General features: G+C 50.3%; 1 protein-coding gene and 1 long non-coding RNA gene across 4 annotated transcripts; both read left to right on the top strand.

Annotated features, from left to right (window-relative positions):
• Positions 1-336: 336 nt before the first annotated feature.
• Positions 337-2,939, top strand: LOC141578704 (uncharacterized). The gene is made up of 2 exons (XR_012509329.1): positions 337-689; positions 1,574-2,939. It is a non-coding gene; the product is annotated as an uncharacterized LOC141578704 (long non-coding RNA).
• Positions 2,940-6,094: 3,155 nt separating this feature from the next.
• Positions 6,095-18,341, top strand: ZNF135 (zinc finger protein 135). 3 transcript variants are annotated; one of them, XM_045521908.2, is made up of 6 exons: positions 6,096-6,434; positions 7,821-7,905; positions 8,049-8,615; positions 12,770-12,896; positions 13,550-13,645; positions 15,042-18,341. In XM_045521908.2, the coding sequence occupies exons 4-6, from the start codon at positions 12,863-12,865 to the stop codon at positions 16,757-16,759; spliced, it is 1,848 nt and encodes a 615-aa protein (XP_045377864.2). In that variant the 5' UTR covers positions 6,096-6,434; positions 7,821-7,905; positions 8,049-8,615; positions 12,770-12,862; the 3' UTR covers positions 16,760-18,341. The 3 variants fall into 3 exon arrangements, with proteins under 3 accessions (XP_045377863.2, XP_045377864.2, XP_010960313.2); XM_045521907.2 differs by lacking the exon at positions 8,049-8,615 and having other exon boundaries at positions 6,095-6,434; positions 13,550-13,633; XM_010962011.3 differs by lacking the exon at positions 8,049-8,615.
• Positions 18,342-19,132: the final 791 nt, after the last annotated feature.

Genomic DNA, 19,132 nt, shown 5'->3' with positions numbered 1-19,132 from the left:
GGCGCGACCAACGCGAGGGCGCGACGGGAGAGTCCGCAGCGTCGAAGCGCCGCCGTGCTGGGGATTCTGGGACTAGTAGTCCTGCGGCCCAAGCCCTGGACCTGGGCGTCCAGAGAGCTCGACTACATTTCCCAGAAAGCGCGGCGGCGCGGGGGGATGCCCAATGGGTGTGCGCGGCCAGGCCTTGGCTGGGCATGGGGTCCTCTGGGACTCATAGTCAAGGCTCTAAAGGCCAGGCCTAGGCCGCCCTGAGACCACACAGAAATGACCGTTGGGCGGGCATCCACAGAGTCCAGGAGGCCTAGGTAAGAGCGTTCTGGGCGTTCTAGGGACTCATAGTCAAACTACCCTTGTCCGCCAGGCGGCGCCTGTGTGCACCTAGAGCTTCGTACTACACCTCCCAGAGAGCTCCACGGCACAGTGGGCGGGCCCGCTCTGCGTCCTTTGGGAGCGGTGTGTTCTGGGATTTATAGTCCATTGTCTTCAGGCCAGAGCCTCTGGGAGCAAGGCATTCTGGGAGTTGTAGTCCATTGTCTCCAGGCTTGTCTCCACGCATCTGGAGCCCACTGAGAGATTTCTAGGGACTGCTGTGAATGCTTACCTTGCATCCCCTGGGTTTGGGGGTCCAGCGATGGGAGCCTGACTCCCACTTGAGAAGAAAAAGGCCAGGTTGCAGGAGAGGAGAGGAGGTGAGGGCACTGGCCAGGGTCCAGAGGAAGGACAGGAACCGGGTCTTGTCGTTGAGGCTGGCCAGGGTGGACAAGTAACTGACCTGGGCAGGAGGGGGCCAAGGCATAAAGGAGGGGCCGTGAGAACAGGGAAGGGGCCTTCGGTGGGAGCTCGGGTGTGGGCTGACCGTGGGTTTAAACGAGGGGAGGTGGGCACTGTCACCATCTCGTCCTGCTGGCCTGCATCCCATGAGCGCTCTCCGTCCTGGGCATAAGGGGGTGGTGTCACCCTACTAGGAGCAGCGCCTGGAGCACAGTCCTCACTCAAGGAACATCAGCAGCTGAGCCTGAAGCCCCTTCTGTCTTAAGTGGGGGCCTGTTGCGGTCCAGGCGCTGATGCAGGAGTCCAGAGTCTGTATGTGCAATGTCTTCCAGGTCCGAACTTTGAGTAAGGAGGTCCTAGCCCACTGGGGGCACCCCGGGATCGTCTAGATAACTGCAAAACGCTGATGCCTGAACCGGCTCTAGCTATCTGCTGTTCCACCGCCAGAGGGTAGTAATAACATAGGTTATAAATAGGTTCCACAGTTAAGGGGAAGGCGTTCTTGGCCTGATTGGTTTATGGAGACGGATATGGGCGACTAAATCCCACAAAGGTAGGGCTACTGTACTAGGGAAGAACAAATCTGACTCCATATGAGTTCTGTTTCTTCAGCCTTAATCCTGAGCTGTTTCCTGTGCTTAGTCATGCTGGCTCTACACCTTTTGTAAAAGAATGTTGCCTATAGTTTGAAATATGTAGGAGAACCCATTCTAAAGGTTCTGGTCTTTAAAGATATAAGACTACCCCATTCATATAGGAACAAAAAGTTGCAGAACAGAGAATAACATTTGTCTTGTTGTAGGTTTACAGGGACACCATGACCTGACCCAAGTGGACAGCTGCAACAAAGGATTCCGACCTCAAGAAGTTTGCAACAACCAACTACACTCCCCTCCCCATTTTCAGTATAAAAGGTGCCTGAATTCTGACTTGGGGAAGATGGTTCTTTTGGACGTTAATTCCCCCATCTCGGTCTGCTGGCTTTCTGAATACAGTCATTATTCCTTACCCCAACACCTAGTCTCCCGATTTATTGTCATGTCATGTGGCAATCAGAACAAATTTGGACTCAGTAACACTGCCAGATTCAGCCAATAAAAATCAGGATGCCCAGTTCAATTAGAATTTCAGGTAAACAATGAATACTATTTTCATGTATGTCCTATTCAATATTTTTGACAAATTTTTTAAAAATTAGTCATTTCTTACATGAAATCCAAATTGAACTGGGTATCCTGCATTTTATCTGGCAACCAATCCTACAAATATGGGAAAACAAAAGTTTCTTGAGGGGTGTTGAAGAAATGGAGTTTCTAATGCTTTAAATGTGCTTGAATATTTTTAAAAAGGTTTTTGCAGGGGGGAGGTAATTAACTTTGTTTATTTAGTTTTTTGATGGCGGTATTGGGGATTGAACCCAGGACCTTGTGCATGCTAGGCCTGCACTTTACCACTGAGCTACACTCTCCCCTAGCACATATTTTTACTAAAAAATTACTCATCTGAAATTAATATTTAACTAAGTGTTGTCCTGTAATTTTATTTCCTAAATGTAGGAACCCTAATGTGACACATACCAAAAATGACTCATACTAAATATACTTCTATTTAAAAGTTCTGAAAATATAATAAATATGGGATGCACTTATACCAAAAAAAGTATTGACTGTTTATCTGGAATTTAAATTTAAGTGAGTAGACTGTGTTTTTATTTACTAAATCTGGCAACCCTACTATGGGACATAGTTACACTGAAAATTACTTACACAAGTATATTTGTAAAGTTTTTGTGTTTATCATCTTTTGAATGTTGGGGATTTTTTATATCAGGCAACAAAATTTGTTTTTCCTGTGCCTATTTCATATTTATTTTTCAAGTAATGTTTACATGGTCCCAGAACAGACGAGGCAATCCTTTTCCTCCCTTTTTCATATATGGTAGCACCTCTTTGTTATTCTTGGGTTTTGATCACTTTTTAAAATTTGAAGTATAGTTGATTTACAATATCACATTAGTTTCAGGTGTACAACATAGTGATGAGTATTTTTATAGATTATACTCCATTTAGATTTATTACAACATAATGGCTGTATTTCCCTGTGCTGTACAATCGATCCTTGTTGCTCATCTATTTAAAGTTCTTCAAATACACTCAATGAGAAACATACTAATCCTAAAAAACAATTCATTGTTATCTGAAATTCAGCTCTTCTCGGGGTCTCTTGTATTTTTTCAGTTGGTAAATCTGGCAATCCTATTCTGGCCCTCTTCTCTCACTCCCTGTGCCTGGCTCACCCTGTGCCTTCCTCCACCTGCGTCCCCTGCAACACCTCAGTGCCCGCCCAGCAGGACCCTTCCCAGCCCCCTTGTCCAGCCTCCAGCCTTTGTCACAGAGCAGCTGCCTGCTGGGTCCTGGGTGCTGCTGGAGGATCAGGGCCCCTAGGGTTGGAGGAGGGGTGGGCACTGCTAGGCTTCAAGGCTCCTGAAATGATTATTCTTAAGGAAGAAATGTATCCAGAGGGCTATATAAACATTGGACCATATTTAAATGTATCTATGGAACAAATTAGCAAAAACGCAGCATAACTGCAGTCTTGCTCTCCATGATATAATTATAGAATTCCTTGAAAGCCACACTGATTTGTAATGTAACTGCTCAGGGTGGGTCCTGCCACAGCCACGGGGAGGGACACCTGTGGCTGGAGGAAGCCAAGACTGGACTTAGAAGGACCCAGCCAATGGTGACAACGTGGTCTCGGGGTGGGGAGGGAAGGCAGCTCAGATGTAGCCTGCAGTTTATCTTAGTTGACTGGCAGAGTGTTTTAAAAATCTTTGAATTCCCTGCCAGCTTCTATTTCTCATTTTGGGGTTTTTTGGGGGGGGTAATTAGGTTTATTTATTTAATGGAGGTACTGGGGATTGAACCCAGGACCTTGTGTATGCCAAGCTCATGCTCTACCACTGATGTATACCCTCCTCCCCTGCCAGCTTTTACAAATCAAGAGATTTCACACACAAATCCAAATCTTTGGTTTCTTTTGAGAAATCCAGACCTGTCCCCATGGCACCTCATGGCTGGGGTCATGAGCAGCAACCCTTTTAGAAAGAGTCCAGGCCCTACAGGCATTTAAGCCTGTGAAAGTTGGTTGGGGAAAAACAAGGATTCAAAGGCCAGAGGCAGGTGGCAGAGGGGCAAGTCCAAAGGGAAGCGGGCAGGGACCTGAGCCAACTTCAGGGCAGGCAAGTCTGGTTCCACACCACCGTCAGCTCATCACCGGGAGTCTTCTCAGAACTTTGAGGGAAAAGAATTCACCATGAGAATTGTGTCCATATCTTTTGATCCAGTAAAGGGTACACATTTTGTGGAAGAAAAGTTAACAGAAAAAAATTGTCTTTTTTTGCACTTGGATTTGCAGGTGAGGGAACTGGTAATTGATGTTTTATATACATTTTAAAGCTTTCTGGGAGGGGTGAGGATATAGCTCAGTGGTAGAGTGTGTGCTTAGCGTGCACAAGGTCCTGGATTCAATCCCCAGTACCTCCATTAAATAACAAACAAATAAACCTAACCCCCGCCCCAAAAAAGCTTTCTTACTGCAGTAGAAAGAAGGGTAGTTTCAGTACAGCAATCACAAATGTGGGCCTTTATACTTTCCGAATGTGCTGGACACCCTTAAAGAAAAGCTAATGAGCTTGCCTTTGCTTTGTTTACATCAGTGTGTTCTGACTTTGGGGATCCATCATATCTTGTCGTAACAACCACTGTTACAGCGCTTATGAGATTTAAAGTCTTTCACTCATGTGTGAATCACCCAAATCTTTTCAAGAGTCTCTATATGTGTAAAGAAAATGTAATCAGCTAGGTTTTTTCCTGACATGAGAATTCTTACTATCTTCTCTCTCGTTTTCAGAGTCAGAGATTTTTCAAAGAAATAGTTGTTTTGGGCAAAGAAAACATGCCCTTGTCTTGAAACTTTTTCTCAGCTTCAAATCCAGCAGGCAAGCCCTGACTGATCTGAATCAATCAGTCCTTTCTTCAAAGGGCAAACACACGTGGCTCAGTGTTGGTCAGATTCTTCCTGCTCACTGCTCCATGGATGTTCCACGTGCATTTGTGAAAATAAGCCCAGCTCAGGTGGGGAATGGTGAATGCCCTCACCTCGTCCACTGTTGGCTGCTGTACCATGGACCTTCTGCCGGGTGGGCCTTGGTCAGTGTTGGCCAAATGTCGAATTCAGTCGCCTGCAGGCACATCAGCTTTGAATGATGTGCTACTTCTCAAACACACAGTTTTGACAAGTATGCAGCGAAGTATCAAGTGCCTAGGTCTAGCGGTGACATTCTATAACCACGTGCTAAACACTGGCAACTGTCCAAAGCTGGTCAGTGTGGCAAAGTCTGAACTGCTCTTGTGTTTGGAATCTTAGTGAATGTTTTTGTTTCAGCTTTCCCTGTAATTGTTTTATTTTTGTTGACCCCCCTGGTTTGTTTTACAATAAAACTTACAGTAAAATTTCCAGTATTGTTACCAAACTGGGTCCACTAGCCCTGTGTGCAGCAAAGCAAATCTACTGACATGTGGGTTGTGGTGAAGGAAAGTACATCATACATCGCAGAGCCCCAGCCAAGGAGAACCAGCAGCTCATGCTCAAAAGACCCGAACTCCAGGAGGGCTTTCAGAGAAGGGTTTTCAAAGGCAACATTAAGGGTGAGGATGGCGGCTACTGGACTTTCTTCTAACTGGTTGGTGATGGGGTAACAGTGTGATGTTTCAGGTGCTAACATCATCAGCATTCTGGTTTCAGCTGGCCTGAAGTCTACGCGCTTGCGGTCAGCAGTTTCCCTCTAACGGAGTTTGGTTTTTGTAAACAGCAGCAGCAGCCTGGGAATGTCCGCCAGACATTGTTACCTACGTCCTTCACGCAGGAACTGAAGGTCCTGTGACTGCTACATGGCTCATCTATCCTTTAAGTGATTACCACTTCCCCTGCCGGGCTGCTGTTCTTTGTCTCTGCATGTCATCGCTGCTCTGATCATTAACCCTCAAGCCAGACTTTTGGAAACTCAGGGGAGGTTCAGGGGACTTAAGTTTTTCCCCTTAAGCAAGAGGTAAGGAACACCAGGGGTCTGCTGATGCTCGGTTTCACTCCTGACCCCATGGCCCCCCTGTCTGAATTAGTCCCCCAGGCAGTCATCTGCTGCAGAAGCGCGGGGAAGGCGGTCAAAGCTCCTAACGCAGCGGCTGCGCAGGGAACATTTACGAGGTGACACCAGTACGGGCGTCAAGACGGGAACCCCTGTCCCAGAAAACCCGACGGGCGGGGACCGACGAGCGCGGCAGCCGCGCGTGGCCCTCTGGGAGATGGAGTTTGGCGCCCTCTGCGCAGGCGCAGTCCCGACTAGTCACGGGCTCAGCCTTCGCCCTGCGATCCACGAAGATGCGGCGTGGGAGGGTCCCGGGGTCGGATACCAGGCTGAGTTCGGAGGGTCTGCGAGACCTAACTCGGAATCCGAATCCCTCTGCCTCGGCCCAGGGCGGGGTCGGGGCGAGCGCGGAGGCACCGGAAGTGTGCGTGCCGCTTTCTGGGAGATGTAGTTTAGCGCGCCTGCGCAGGCGCATTCGCTGCGTGGCGACCGCGGCCTTTGTCCTGCAGTCCGCCGGGTAAGTGAGATTGGGGGTGTTCGGCTCTGGGGAGGCCGAGCTAGGCATGGGTCCAGGGCCTTCTCTGGGGCCCTGGCCGGGGTGTGTACCCAACCGCGCACGTCTAGGTCGAGTCCTTTTTGCTGCTTTGGTCCCGGGGTTTGGGTCAGTGGGGGCGGGGCCGAGTGGGCGGGACCGCTTGGGAAGGAGGGTCCCAGCGTCTTAGAGGAGGTGTTGGGGCCGGGGTTGAGTCCTGGCTTTGGCCAAAGAGATGGGGTCTCGGGCTTGGAGCCACAGTCAGAGAGACTAGCTGCCTCGACCTTTCAGAGCCTGGAGCCAGCCTGACCTGCATCCCTCCCCCGTTTTGGTGAGATGTCCAGAGTTTCGGGGGTGGGGAAGGCCAAGGCCCCAGCACCGTGTCAGCTCTGGAGCCTCACCTTCCTGAAAGTGAGGGAAACCCAAAGCACAACATTTTAATCCTAGCCACCTGGGACCCATTATATTAAACTCTTATTGAGCAGCAACTGCATTCCAGGCACCATGCAGGCTCCTTCATTAATTCAACAAGCAAGTATTTAGATGGCTGCCAAGGTGCCCCATCATATCCAAGAGCGCCCAACATTGTCTGTGCCCCGGACGCCAGGAGAGTCAGGGCGATGACGACAAAGCCATAAAACGTCGCTGAACAAGATAACTCCCACCCAGGAAACTAGTAAAGACAACGGGGCACAAGCTGGATGGGGCAGAATCAGGGGTGCAGAGGCAGGGCCACCAAGGGCCCGTACAGAGAGAAGGGGAACACGGCCTACCTTTGGCCTGAGTTTCACTTTGGCAGTCAGCCAGGGATGAGCTTGTAAATGGTGGGGAACACAGGGGAGCTTGAGTAGGTGCTCATTTGATGTCCGCTGAAGCACTGCTTCCCTCCCAGGAACTGTGGCCTTCCTGTGTATTCTGCTGCCCGCCGGGCTCCATTTTCAGTCCTTTTCCCATTTTAACTCCTAAAATCTCTGTGGGTCACACCCTCTTTTTGTGGGAGAGGGAAACTGAGGCACACTCAACAGTGCCCTGAACCCCAGAACTGTCTGGCTTTCTGTCACAGTAACAGAGAGACTTACCACCCTGGAAATCACCTGTGCAACCGCTACCCACCCTCATTTTCCCTGTATGTGGAATGGGGTAAGGGAAATTCAAGATCATCCTTCACCAGTGCTTGGAATAGCACCTGGGCACACAGCAGGAGCTTGGAAAATGCCAAGCTAAGGGTCCACTGCTGTCGGGTTTGGCTTCGGTGCTGGTCCAGGCTCCAGCAGCTGCAGCGCCTTCCACCTGCGCATAGGGCTTCCAGGGCCCGGCGTTCCTGATCACTGCAGCTGCCTGCTCAGTCTCTCACATTCCCTTTCCCCCCAGAACTTCCTGCAGAGGAGCTGGCTGTTCCTGCAAGAGGCCAGAGTAGGAGGGAATGACCGCTGGGCTCCTCACTGCTGTGGACCCGGTGAGTACACTGCCACCCTCACACTTGGGCTTCCCAGACTCCAGCCTGGGCTCCCCACCAAGCTCATTCTGCCCTCAGGGCCTTGGCCCTCACTCTGCTCCCTGCCAGCAATATGCTTTAGTCAGCTCCACGTCTTCTTCCAGATCTCACCTCACCACCTCCCAGAAGACCTCCCGGATTCTCCCCTGCCCAGTGCCAGCCTGGCAGACATCACTCATCCATCTCACTGATGCATCTGGCACTTTCCCGACATAGGGTTCTGGGTCTGTTCTCCCAGCTCGCTCTCTCCATCCAGTCCCTTGGCAGACGTACTGAGCACCTGCCATGAGCAGGCACCATTCCAGGTGCTGCAGGGGCCAGAACAAACAAAATGAACAGAGATCGCCACCCCATGGGGCTCAGAGACCATATGAGGAATGTAAATGTGCCAAATGTTGGGGAGGGAAAGAAGGTGGGCTGGGGGACCAGGCATTAACCCGTACAGCTCGGGAGGTCCCCCTGAGGAAGTGGCGACCCCCAAGCAGAGACCTGCAGCAACACAGAGGGTGAGGTCGAGGCCCACAGGAAGAATGTTCCAGGTGGAGGGAACAGCACGAGCCAAGGCATGGAAGTGGGACCCTGCTGGGCACTTATGAAGAGCCTGCAGAGGAGGGGCTGGAAGATGGAGAACGGGGTTTTTCTACGCCAGCCGCAGGGGCGCGTGGCCTTTGGTAAGCAGTTCTGGCTGGTTTCGCCATGTGCAGAGGCCCTGCATACAGTAGGTGCTGAGTGAAGGGGGAACGATGAACGTTCCCAACTCTGGTCAGTGCTGGCCTCGCTTCACCCTGTTCGTCCCCAGTCCATCCCATACGGTGGGAACAAGGAGGAAGCCACAGCCCAGAACAAGTTGTGCAAGCGGGAGTGGCCGGGCCGGCCTGAGCTTGACCGCCTGCCCCTCTGAGGCCCCCAAGGCCCAGCCCACGTGGCCCTTCCTCCGGAAGCACGCTGCCAGGTTCTCCCGAGCGCCGACCCTCCTGAGACTTTCATGTTGCCTTGCCCGGACCCTTCTCCCAGCACCCAAGCACCACGGGGAAGGGGAGGTCTTGTATCCATGGTCTGGTTGCGGCTCTAGGGGACCCCAGCGGACGGTCCAGCTGAGGCGCCGGAGGTTCCCCACCCCCAAGGGCAACCCCTTTCTCCGTCGATGTGCTGTGATATCTTAGGAGTCCTGTCCAAGGAGGAGCCAGAGAGGGTGCGAGTTTCCTGCCCACCCACAAGGCCCAGAAGTCTCCCAACCCCCGGGTCGTCTGTCAAGGAGGTGGCTCAGGCCTGGCCAGCAGGTGGCTCTGGACCACCAGTTCAAATCCCAGCTCAGCCATTCTCCCCCCCGGGGACTTTGGGTGACTTCCTTGGCGTCCTCCTCTGGTGAGCAGGGGTTGGTTTGTTATCCATGGCCCAGGCTTACTCAGTGAGCGATCCACATCATCTCTCAGCACCGTCTGTTTGCTCTGAATTTTTAAGATTCACAAATTTAAAGTTCTTAATGTGTCAAAACGCTGGTATCTTCCATGGTGATTTCTGGGTTGATAAGTTGGCGGACTTATTTCTTTAAGGCCACATAGTCCCGGAATGTCAGTCTCATTATAAACATGTCGAGCAACACCTAGAAAGTCCCCCTTGCTCCCCAGCGCCCGGCCCAGGCTTCCCTCTCAAGCTGCCGCTGGTGTCACTTCCACACACCTCCGGTTCCTGTGCTTACGGGTATGTTTTCAGACAGATAGGAATTCAAGTTCTGTTTTACGTAAACAGTTCTGTGCTGGCAATGTCCGACCATTTGAGATTTTTCCATCCGGAAGGTTGCGCCCCAGCTGTGCGTCACAGTGCTGTGCTCTGCGGCGGGGTGAACCTGACTTTGGCTGCTCCCCTACCAGGGGTGTCTGGGCTGTCAGCGGCTTCCTGTTAGGTGTAGATGAGGCAGCATGGGACAGGGCTCTGCAGGGAGAGGGATGGAGGGGAGTGGAATTGCTGGAATAACGAACGGACGCGCTTAGAAACCCTGCCGGTGGTAACAGTAGCCCACGCCCGGGTACACACCACCCTTCCTCTTCTCCGAGGGTCCGGCTCCCCGTCCCGTTGTCTGCCTTTCACGTACTGAGCTTCACTTACTGAGCTGTCAGCCCCTCACCTGCACAGCCACGAATGCTCTTCTTTCCACTTATGCTGCATATGCTCATTTTGCTGTCCTGGCTTGTAGTAGCTTTGTCACTAGAAGTCACGCACTTTGCTCAGTGTATGATTTTCCTGTTGATTCTGTAACAAACCCCAACAAACTCAGTGGCTTAAAACCACACAGATGTATTATTTTATACTTCTAGAGGTCAGAAGCCAGAAAGGCATCTCATGGGGCTAAAATCCAGGTGGCAGCAGGACTGTGTGCCTCCTGGCAGCTCTAGGGGAGAATCCACGTCCGGGCCTTTTCCAGCTCCTAGAAGCCTCCCACGTCCCTTGGCTCCTGGCCCTCTCCCATCGTCCAAGCCAGCTTGGCCATTTCAGTCTTCCTCTCATCCCGCCACTGTGAGGCTGACTTTCTGTCTTGTCCCCATTGAAAGGCTCTTGCGGTTATACTGCTTTCACCAGGATATTCCAGGAGAATCTTCTAAGATCTGCTGACTAGCAGCCTTCATCGCACCGGCCACCGTAATTTCCCCGTCGCTATCCAGGGTTGGTGGTGACACTGTCGTGCCCACCACACTCATTTTTCTTCTTTCTAACTTCTAGTGTCTTATATTTTGTGTGAAGACTTCCTCTACCCCCAGTTTATTAAGGGCTTATACTTCTCCAAATTTTCCCCTTTTGACATTTAAGATTTCTGGGATCTTTCTGTATTTACAGTGTGAGGCAGGTATCTACTGATTTTCTCCCAGACAGAGGGCCCGTGCCCTGTTGTGCCTGTTGCTTTGAAATGCGCCCACCACCACACATACTTTCCACTTACACGTGGAGCTTCGTGTGCTTGGATTTAATTTACATGGTGAACAGATTCTTATTAAAATCGCCCAGGTCCAATCCTTAGACCTGCTGCTTACTAGCTTTATAACTGGGCAAGACTCTTAAGTGCTCCCAGTCTCTGTAAAACGGGCTCGCAGCAGCAGGGACCCTCTCCCAAGATTCCTGATTAGATTGGATGGGATGAAATCTTGGCCCAGGGCCCAGCACGGGCACTGTGGGTGAGGGTTTCATTGAGTCATTTTTTTAATCTTTCATAACTCTTACAGAATATATTTCAGGTTGTGGTGAACGGTGAGGATTTAGGTAGGTTCGCCCCTTGTCAGGCTCACCAGTTATCATCAGTGTGTTTTCTGGGCAGTCTTTCTCTTCCTTACTAATTTGGGCTTCTTCCTTCCTGTGTTAGGACCTAGTTTTAGGCTGAGCTAGTCCATGAAGCTCCCATTTCCCTGCCTGCTGCACGTGGTTTTAGTCTTCATCATTATCATGTATATACTTCCAAGTCTGGTGAAGTGTATCCAGACCCATAATAATCCTTAACCATGCTATCCCAGTGCTTAGCCCCTGACACGTGACCTGTACACATAAGCCATTATCATTGTTACTCCTAGTTGGGCGGACGCAGAGGCCACCATCCCCTCCCTACCAAATCCAGACACAAACCCAGGTGCCAGTGGAGACAGGGCAGGTCACGCAGATGGAGGAGGCACATCTGGCGTACACAGTAGATAGAAACTGTCTTCCCTTCCCTGAAGAAATGGGCTCTCTCCTGCCTGACATCTGTCACTCATAATTTGACTGGCCTCTGTCTTACTGATTCATAGGAGCTTTTTACATATTAAGGAAAGAAATTAGTACCCCACGTACGTCACATGTTGCGCATACATTTCCCAGTTCTTAAGATTGATGGTAGTTTTTACAGTGCATACGTTTTAATTTAGTTGAGTATCTCAATTCAACTCAGTTTTTTGGAGAGGAGTGTCCTAGTCGAAATCTAAGATGTTATGTTATCCAACACGATCAGCCTGAGGAAAGGGAGAGCATCTGTGTAGGCCTGACCTGCTCCCATGAGGGCTTTAAGAGCAGAGCGTTTTCCCTGGCTGGTTGTAGAAGTGGGAGGGACACATTCCGTCTTTGCTGGGAGAAAGCAGGTATCCATGTTGTAAACTGTCAACAGAGAGGGGTGGCTTCCAGGAGCTAAGAGTGACCTCTGGCCAACAGCCAGCCAGAAATTGGGGACCTCAGCCCTACAACTGCAGGGGGCTGATTTCTGTCAACAACAAGAATGGGTGTGGAAGTGGATTTTTATCTCTTATTTCAGAATAGAGAATTCAGCCATGCTGTATTGGAGTTCTGATACAGGATTCTGAGATAGTAAATGGGTGTTGTTTTAAGAGACTAATTCTGGGGTAACACGTTATAATCAACAGATAACTAATGTGGGCAGAGGGGAGCAGCTGGGTTTTGTGTCATGATCAGAAAGGTCATCGCCACCTGAGATTTTTTTTCTAATCTCTCCTTTCCTGAGGCTTTGTTTCATTATGTACACATCTTGGACCCGTCAGGGTGTTATTTTGGGCAAAGGCTGCAGCAGGAATCCAACCTGACAGTTTTGCAGGTGCCCCTTCCCCACTGCCTGGCACGGCTACCACTCTGAGGGGCCCCCAACGCAGGTAACTCCTGGTGACTGCACTATGCTCCCCCTCACTGTGGACTCCTCAGCAGCATTTCTTATTTGAGAGACTTTCCCCCAGCAGGGCCCCAGGCCCCCCAGGAAAACCTGCCCCCAGTCCCCAGACCCTCCCATCCACTGGCCAATGTTCCCGTTCACCAGCCGCCAGCCTGGGGACACTGAGGACACTTGTGTGTGATGTTTCAGGAGCAAGTGACTTTTGAGGACGTGGCCGTGGACTTCACCTGGGAGGAGTGGGGGCAGCTGGAGCCAGCCCAGAGGACCCTGTACCGAGATGTGATGCTGGAGACCTTCGGGCTCCTGGTCTCTGTGGGTGAGGTCTGACCCCTGGACTGACTGTGATTCTCCTGGGATAAAAGTGGAAGTGGATCTAGGCCTGAAAAGCAGATACCTGGGATGTGTCTTGGGCTTCAGTGACCTGACTGTTTTAGGGTAGAGAACATCTGTTAGGATGTTTTGGTTACAAATTACAGGTCCTACTAGCAATGCCAGAAGCAGAAAGTCATGGGGTAAGAGGGACACACTAGGTCCCATGACCACAGAGTCCCAGGGCAGACCTGGGTCTTCCTAGGGTGCTGTGGGGACCCCCTCCACCCTGTACCTCTTCCTGCCTCCATTTGCAGATGGGCCCCTCTGACCGTGACAAAACAGCAGCCAGGGTGTGTCTCCTGGGTCTAACAACTGTAGAAAAGTCAGGGTCTTTGTCCCGGGCACCTATCAAAGGCCCAGGCTTGTCTTGGTCCCCTTGACACTGGTCATGGTTGCCAGAAGGCAGTGGAAGAAGCAGAGCTCTGTTTGGCCCCCTGGGGCCACGGATGGGCTCTGGGACCAGGCGGGGAGGAGGACCCTAAGGAAGGTCACGGGCCTTTACCACAACTCTGGCCTCTCAGGGAACCTTCCGTCAGGTGGACGGAAGGTTGGGGAGGGTCCTAGGAAACAAATGCTTACTCTGGGTCTCCCCCGCAGGGCACTGGCTCCCAAAGCTGGACGTCATCTCCTTGCCAGAGCAGGAGGTGGAGCTGTGGACGGTGGACAAGGGAGTCCCCCAAGGTGTGTGCCCAGGTGAGATGCAGGCCCTGCAGGTCTGGGAGGAGCCATTTGCCCACCGACCCCCGGGTTCTCTCTCTGTCCCTGCCCTCGGATTCTTCAGAGCAAACTGACTACTCAGTCTCTCAGGGAATTTTCACCAGGCCCCTGTTTGCTGTGATTGAGACCAAGTTCCCATCTTCACTGATTTTGCATTCTTGGTGAGGGAAAGGGCACTCAATAAATAGCTAACGAGAACACTGTGACCATGAAACAGTCTGGGAGAACAGAACTCCAGGTAGAGAAACAGCAAGGACAAGGACATCAAGGTGGTGCAACAGGCAGCTAGTGCTGTGTAACAGACACTCCAGCCTCAGTAGTTTAAACTGAAGAATCACTATGACTCTTGCATCTGTGGGCTGGTGGATCCTGGCTGGGCTCTTCTGTGTGACGGGGACTCCCTGATTGGTGCTGTGACAAATTACCACAAACTTAGTGGCTTAAAACAACATGAGTCATCTCACAGTTCAAGTGGCCATAAGTCCAAAGTGGGTCTCCCTGGGCCACAGTCACAGTGTCAGCAGAGCAATGCTTCCTCTGCAGGGTGTGGGAAAATCCATTTCCTTTCCTTTCCTTTCATCATCCAGCTTCCAGAGGCTTCCCACACTCCTGGACACATGGCTGGTCTGTCTTCAGAGTCAGCAGTGGCTGGTCAGGCCCTGTCACATCACGTCCCTCTGACTCTGACCCTCCTCCCTCCCTCAAACTGAACAACTCTTGTGGTTACACGGGGCCCACCCCCACAAGCCAGGGTAACGGCAAATGACTAGCTAATGTCAAAAGATAGCAGCCTCATTCCTCCTTGACATTTAAGGTACCCCCATAAGCAGAGGTTCCTGGGATTAGGATGTGGACACGTTTGGGAGCCACTGTTTGGCTAACCACGTCTGCTATGACCCTTTTTCCCCCTTTACTTTTCATTGGAGTGTAACATAAATGGGAAGGGTGCCCACATCACACTTCAAGGCTAGTCTGGTGTCAGGGTGGGGACGTTGTGCACTGAAGCCGCAGTTGTGCAAAGAGGGCTGGGAAAACAGAGCCCAAAGGAAGGAGGAGAAGGGAAGGGGGTCTGTGTCTCTGGCACCTCCACTAACTTTGCTCGGGGCTGGGGGTCCCCTGGGCCTGGGGCATCTGTCGAGTCACCCTGGAGGCTTGCTCTCTCCTCAGCATCCTCCCTACCCTCATTCTCTGTGCTCCCCTCCCTCTCCTGTTCCTTCCCTGGTTTGCAAAGACCTATGTTTTAATGGGCAAAGCCACCTGTGCCTCAGTCCTTCCAAAACCCTCCATTTTACTCTTCCATCTGCCCACCTACCATGGACTCTTCCCCCAGAACCGGGACTAAGGGACATTTCTACTGTTCTGTTTCTTTTAGACTTGGAAACTAGACCCCAAACCAAACTGTTCACTGCAAAGCAAGACATAACTGAAGACATACCTAGCAATTCTGCAGTAGCAAGGTTCCTGTGGGAAAGTCTCTGGTGCTCTAAGGGTGACAGTGCTGAGGGCCACTGGGCGCAGAGTTGTGAGAGGCCAGGGGGCTGTGCGGTGCAGGTGGCCTTCGTGTCTGTGAAGACGCCCACTCAGGAGCAGCAGCAGGGAAATGGGTCTGGGGAAAACTTGAGTCTGAGCCCCAATTTCCCAACTCAAGCAATGACTCCTGAAAGGCAAGGCCGCCCCACATGGGGAACACATGGAAGGATGGAGAATCCAGACTCAAATGCTCAACAGAAAATCTGTGCAAAAGAGAAACCCTACAGATGTCAGGACTGTGGAAAGGCCTTTAGTCACAGCTCGGGACTCATCGAACACCACCGAACACACACAGGGGAGAGGCCTTTCGAATGTCATGAATGCGGAAAAGGCTTCCGAAACAGCTCGGCACTCACCAAACACCAGAGAATCCACACTGGTGAGAAGCCTTACAGATGCACTCAGTGTGGGAGGACCTTCAACCAAATTGCCCCGCTGATCCAGCACCAGAGAACTCACACTGGCGAGAAGCCCTATGAGTGCAGTGAATGTGGGAAATCCTTTAGCTTCAGGTCATCCTTCAGCCAGCATGAGCGGACTCACACAGGCGAGAAGCCCTATGCGTGCAGTCACTGCGGGAAGTCATTCCGGCAAAGTATCCACCTCACCCAGCACCTGCGAATCCACACCGGGGAGAAACCCTACCAGTGTGGAGAGTGTGGCAAGGCCTTCAGCCACAGCTCATCCCTGACCAAACACCAGCGAATCCACACAGGGGAGAAGCCCTACGAGTGCCAGGCGTGTGGGAAAGCCTTCACCCAGATCACACCGCTGATTCAGCATCAGAGGACGCACACAGGTGAGCGGCCCTACGAGTGCAGTGAGTGCGGGAAGGCCTTCAGCCAGAGCACACTCCTGACGGAGCACCGGAGGATCCACACGGGGGAGAAGCCCTATGGGTGCAACGAGTGTGGGAAATCCTTCAGCCACAGCTCCTCGCTCAGCCAGCACGAACGGACACACACGGGCGAGAAGCCCTATGCGTGCATTCAGTGTGGGAAGGCCTTCCGACAGAGCACACACCTCACTCAGCATCAGAGGGTCCACACGGGGGAGAAGCCCTACGAGTGCAGCGACTGCGGCAAGGCTTTCAGCCACAGCTCGTCCCTGACTAAGCACCAGCGGATCCACACCGGGGAGAAGCCCTATGAATGTAACGAATGTGGCAGAGCCTTCAGCCAGCTGGCTCCACTCATTCAACACCAGAGGATCCACACTGGGGAGAAGCCCTATGAGTGTAACGAGTGTGGCAGAGCCTTCAGCCAGAGCTCCCTCCTCGTAGAACACCAGAGGATCCACACCAAGGAAAAGCCCTATGGGTGCAATGAGTGTGGGAAATCCTTCAGCCACAGCTCCTCGCTCAGCCAGCATGAGAGGACGCACACTGGGGAGAAGCCCTACGAGTGCCGGGACTGTGGGAAAGCCTTCAGGCAGAGCACACACCTCACTCAGCACCGAAGGATCCACACGGGAGAGAAGCCATATGAGTGCAGGGACTGTGGGAAAGCCTTCACACACAGCTCCTCCCTTACCAAGCACCAGAGAACTCACACAGGGTAGACCCACCTTGTGTGCCTGGACACAGGAGAGCCTTAAGCCAAATGCATCCCTTACTAGATCTGACCCAGCCGTACTTCTGAGAAACAGCACAGACATATTATACACAAACTTTCATGCACAACACATTCCTCAGACCCCCTCAGAGAGTTCACACTGATGGAAGTGATTGTAGGAATACAGCGCTCTGGGTCCTCAAGCCCTGGATATCAGATCATCCAGACATTAGGCGAGTGTGGAGTTAACCACTGTTGAGGACCTTCAGCCATGAGTGCCCACTACTGCTTCATTATAGAGCCTACAAAAGAGAGAGCTGGAAAATAATGCAGTGGATCTGGGGATGGCTTCTGTCTAAGGATTCACCATATTCCAAACCAGATATTTTCAAAATGGTGAGAAATCCACCAGATAGATTTCATATAAAGGAATCGAATGAAGTCAGAATTGATCATTATTGTATATTACATTCTTGGGGAGAGGGTGCTTCTGAATGGTGCAAATTGACTCTGATATTCCCTAAAAACAATATGGCAGAGTGTTCCAGACATGAGACTGGCATATTTATGGAATCACCATGAATATTCAACTTTCTCAGTATAAAGTTTTCTGATCAAGGTGCATGGCCACCAGCCTCAAAGATGTGAATTCCATATGACAGAGTATGTATGTGGTATAAACAGATTTTAAAGTAGTTATCTGCATTATGTTGCAATAAGTTGATCTTTATATGCAATGGAATTGAAAAGATTTGTGTAGGAAGACTTGAAATGTAAAGCCACTTCCAAGGAGTCTTGCAGATTCTGAGATGGCTTTTGCTTCTCTGATCTTGCTATAAATTTTCCTACAGGTTTCACAGGCATTAGAAATGCAGGTGTTGGTGTTTCACAAAAAGAGGAAGATTTTTCCTTTGTTAAGCCACCATCTTATGAGCAATAATAGCACCTCTATGTTGGAAATTTATGTTTTGCAATATTTTATCTCTTGAGAAATATATAAGTTAATCTTTGGAACTGTCTTTTCATTGATTCTTCATCCTGATGTTCAGTGAGCTTTTGTTTTTATATAATTTAACTTGAAGGCAGTCTGTAGCATTTCACTGAACCCTGAATCCACTAATAACAGGTACCCTGACAGCCACTATCCTTAAACAGTGACTTCTCACTCTCATTAGAACCCATATTTAAATTGCATTGGCTGAATTTGGTCACAACCATCAGTTTGGGTTATATCAGTTTGGTTTTTTAATCATAATGTGGGACATGTTTCCAGTTAACTTGAGATTTCTCCTTTGGGGGAACCATGTTGCAGATAGTCTTCCCATACTGTTCCTCAGTATGCTTGTAGAATGCCTCCTCTTTTTTGGAATTAACTTAAGTCATTTAAAACCACTTAAGAAAATCGGTAAATAGTGCATAGCAGCACACTCCAACAGAAACAGCACAAGTCACATTGGTAAATTTAAATATATAGTAAGAGTTCCATTGAAACAGCAAGAAGAAATAGGTAAAATTAATCTACTGCTTGTCCCTCTATATCCCAAATGTTACCACTTTGACATGTTGTTAATATTAAAAAATCACTGAGATTTTTGCTTTCTTTTGGCATACTTTGTATTTGAAATCCAGTGTGTATTTTATATTTGCAGTCCATCTCAATTTGCTGTAGCCACATTTCAAGTGCTCACTTGCCACGTGTAGCCAGGCAAGGTCTGTACTGGATGGGGCAGCTCTATAGCCTTGGTCCTTTGGTCAGTTGTTTTGTCCTCCCTCCTTTGACTACATGTATCCTCTTCCCTTTCCCTGCACATCTGTCCTTGTGTAGCTTCTCGTCCTTAGGAAATCAGATGTGCTAGGGAGATCAGCAACAAAGTCAATCAGAATAGAGAGAAGACAAGGTGAAGAATGGCCAGAGATGATAATAACACCCGCATTATTATGTGTGTGTGGATTGGGAGGTGGCGGGCTCACATTAGAGGCCTCCACACTTATGATTTGTTGGCCTTTTCAGAGAAGCTTGCCCTGATGCCCTGGTGAACACCTGTTTTATAACTTATTTCTGTCCTTAGTTATTTTGGTGCTCACGTTGTCCCAGGTATGGCCAGTCCCTTCAGGAAAGCTCCTGCCATGCATGTGACATGCCTCCATCATTTCTTGAACATTTCCTTTCTTTTTAGTATAAGATGTTATAAGCGCATCTTGTTTCTACCCTGAAGTCAGCCATATTTCTCCAGTTCCAAAGAATTGGGGCGGGTGGGGTTTGCTATTTGAGACCAAATCTGAGTGTCAGGTTTGCTCACTGCTACTATGGTGTCTTCTGATGAACCAGGAAATAAAGGTGCACATATAAACACACATAGGTACACACGAAAAGGCATAT

Source organism: Camelus bactrianus, chromosome 9 (assembly GCF_048773025.1).
Source record: "Camelus bactrianus isolate YW-2024 breed Bactrian camel chromosome 9, ASM4877302v1, whole genome shotgun sequence".
Classification (NCBI taxonomy): Eukaryota; Metazoa; Chordata; class Mammalia; order Artiodactyla; family Camelidae; genus Camelus; species Camelus bactrianus.
The sequence above is the reverse complement of the archived record's forward strand: the minus strand, read 5'-3'. Positions and strand labels throughout refer to the sequence as shown.

Bases quoted from the DNA above. Each gene is read 5' to 3' on its own strand.
- ZNF135 (XM_010962011.3), top strand. From the start codon at position 7,873: ATGACCGCTGGGCTCCTCACTGCTGTGGACCCG. The intron at 7,906-12,769 runs GTGAGTACACTG...GTGATGTTTCAG, and splicing joins TCCTCACTGCTGTGGACCCG to GAGCAAGTGACTTTTGAGGA. The intron at 13,646-15,041 runs GTGAGATGCAGG...TGTTTCTTTTAG, and splicing joins CCCCCAAGGTGTGTGCCCAG to ACTTGGAAACTAGACCCCAA.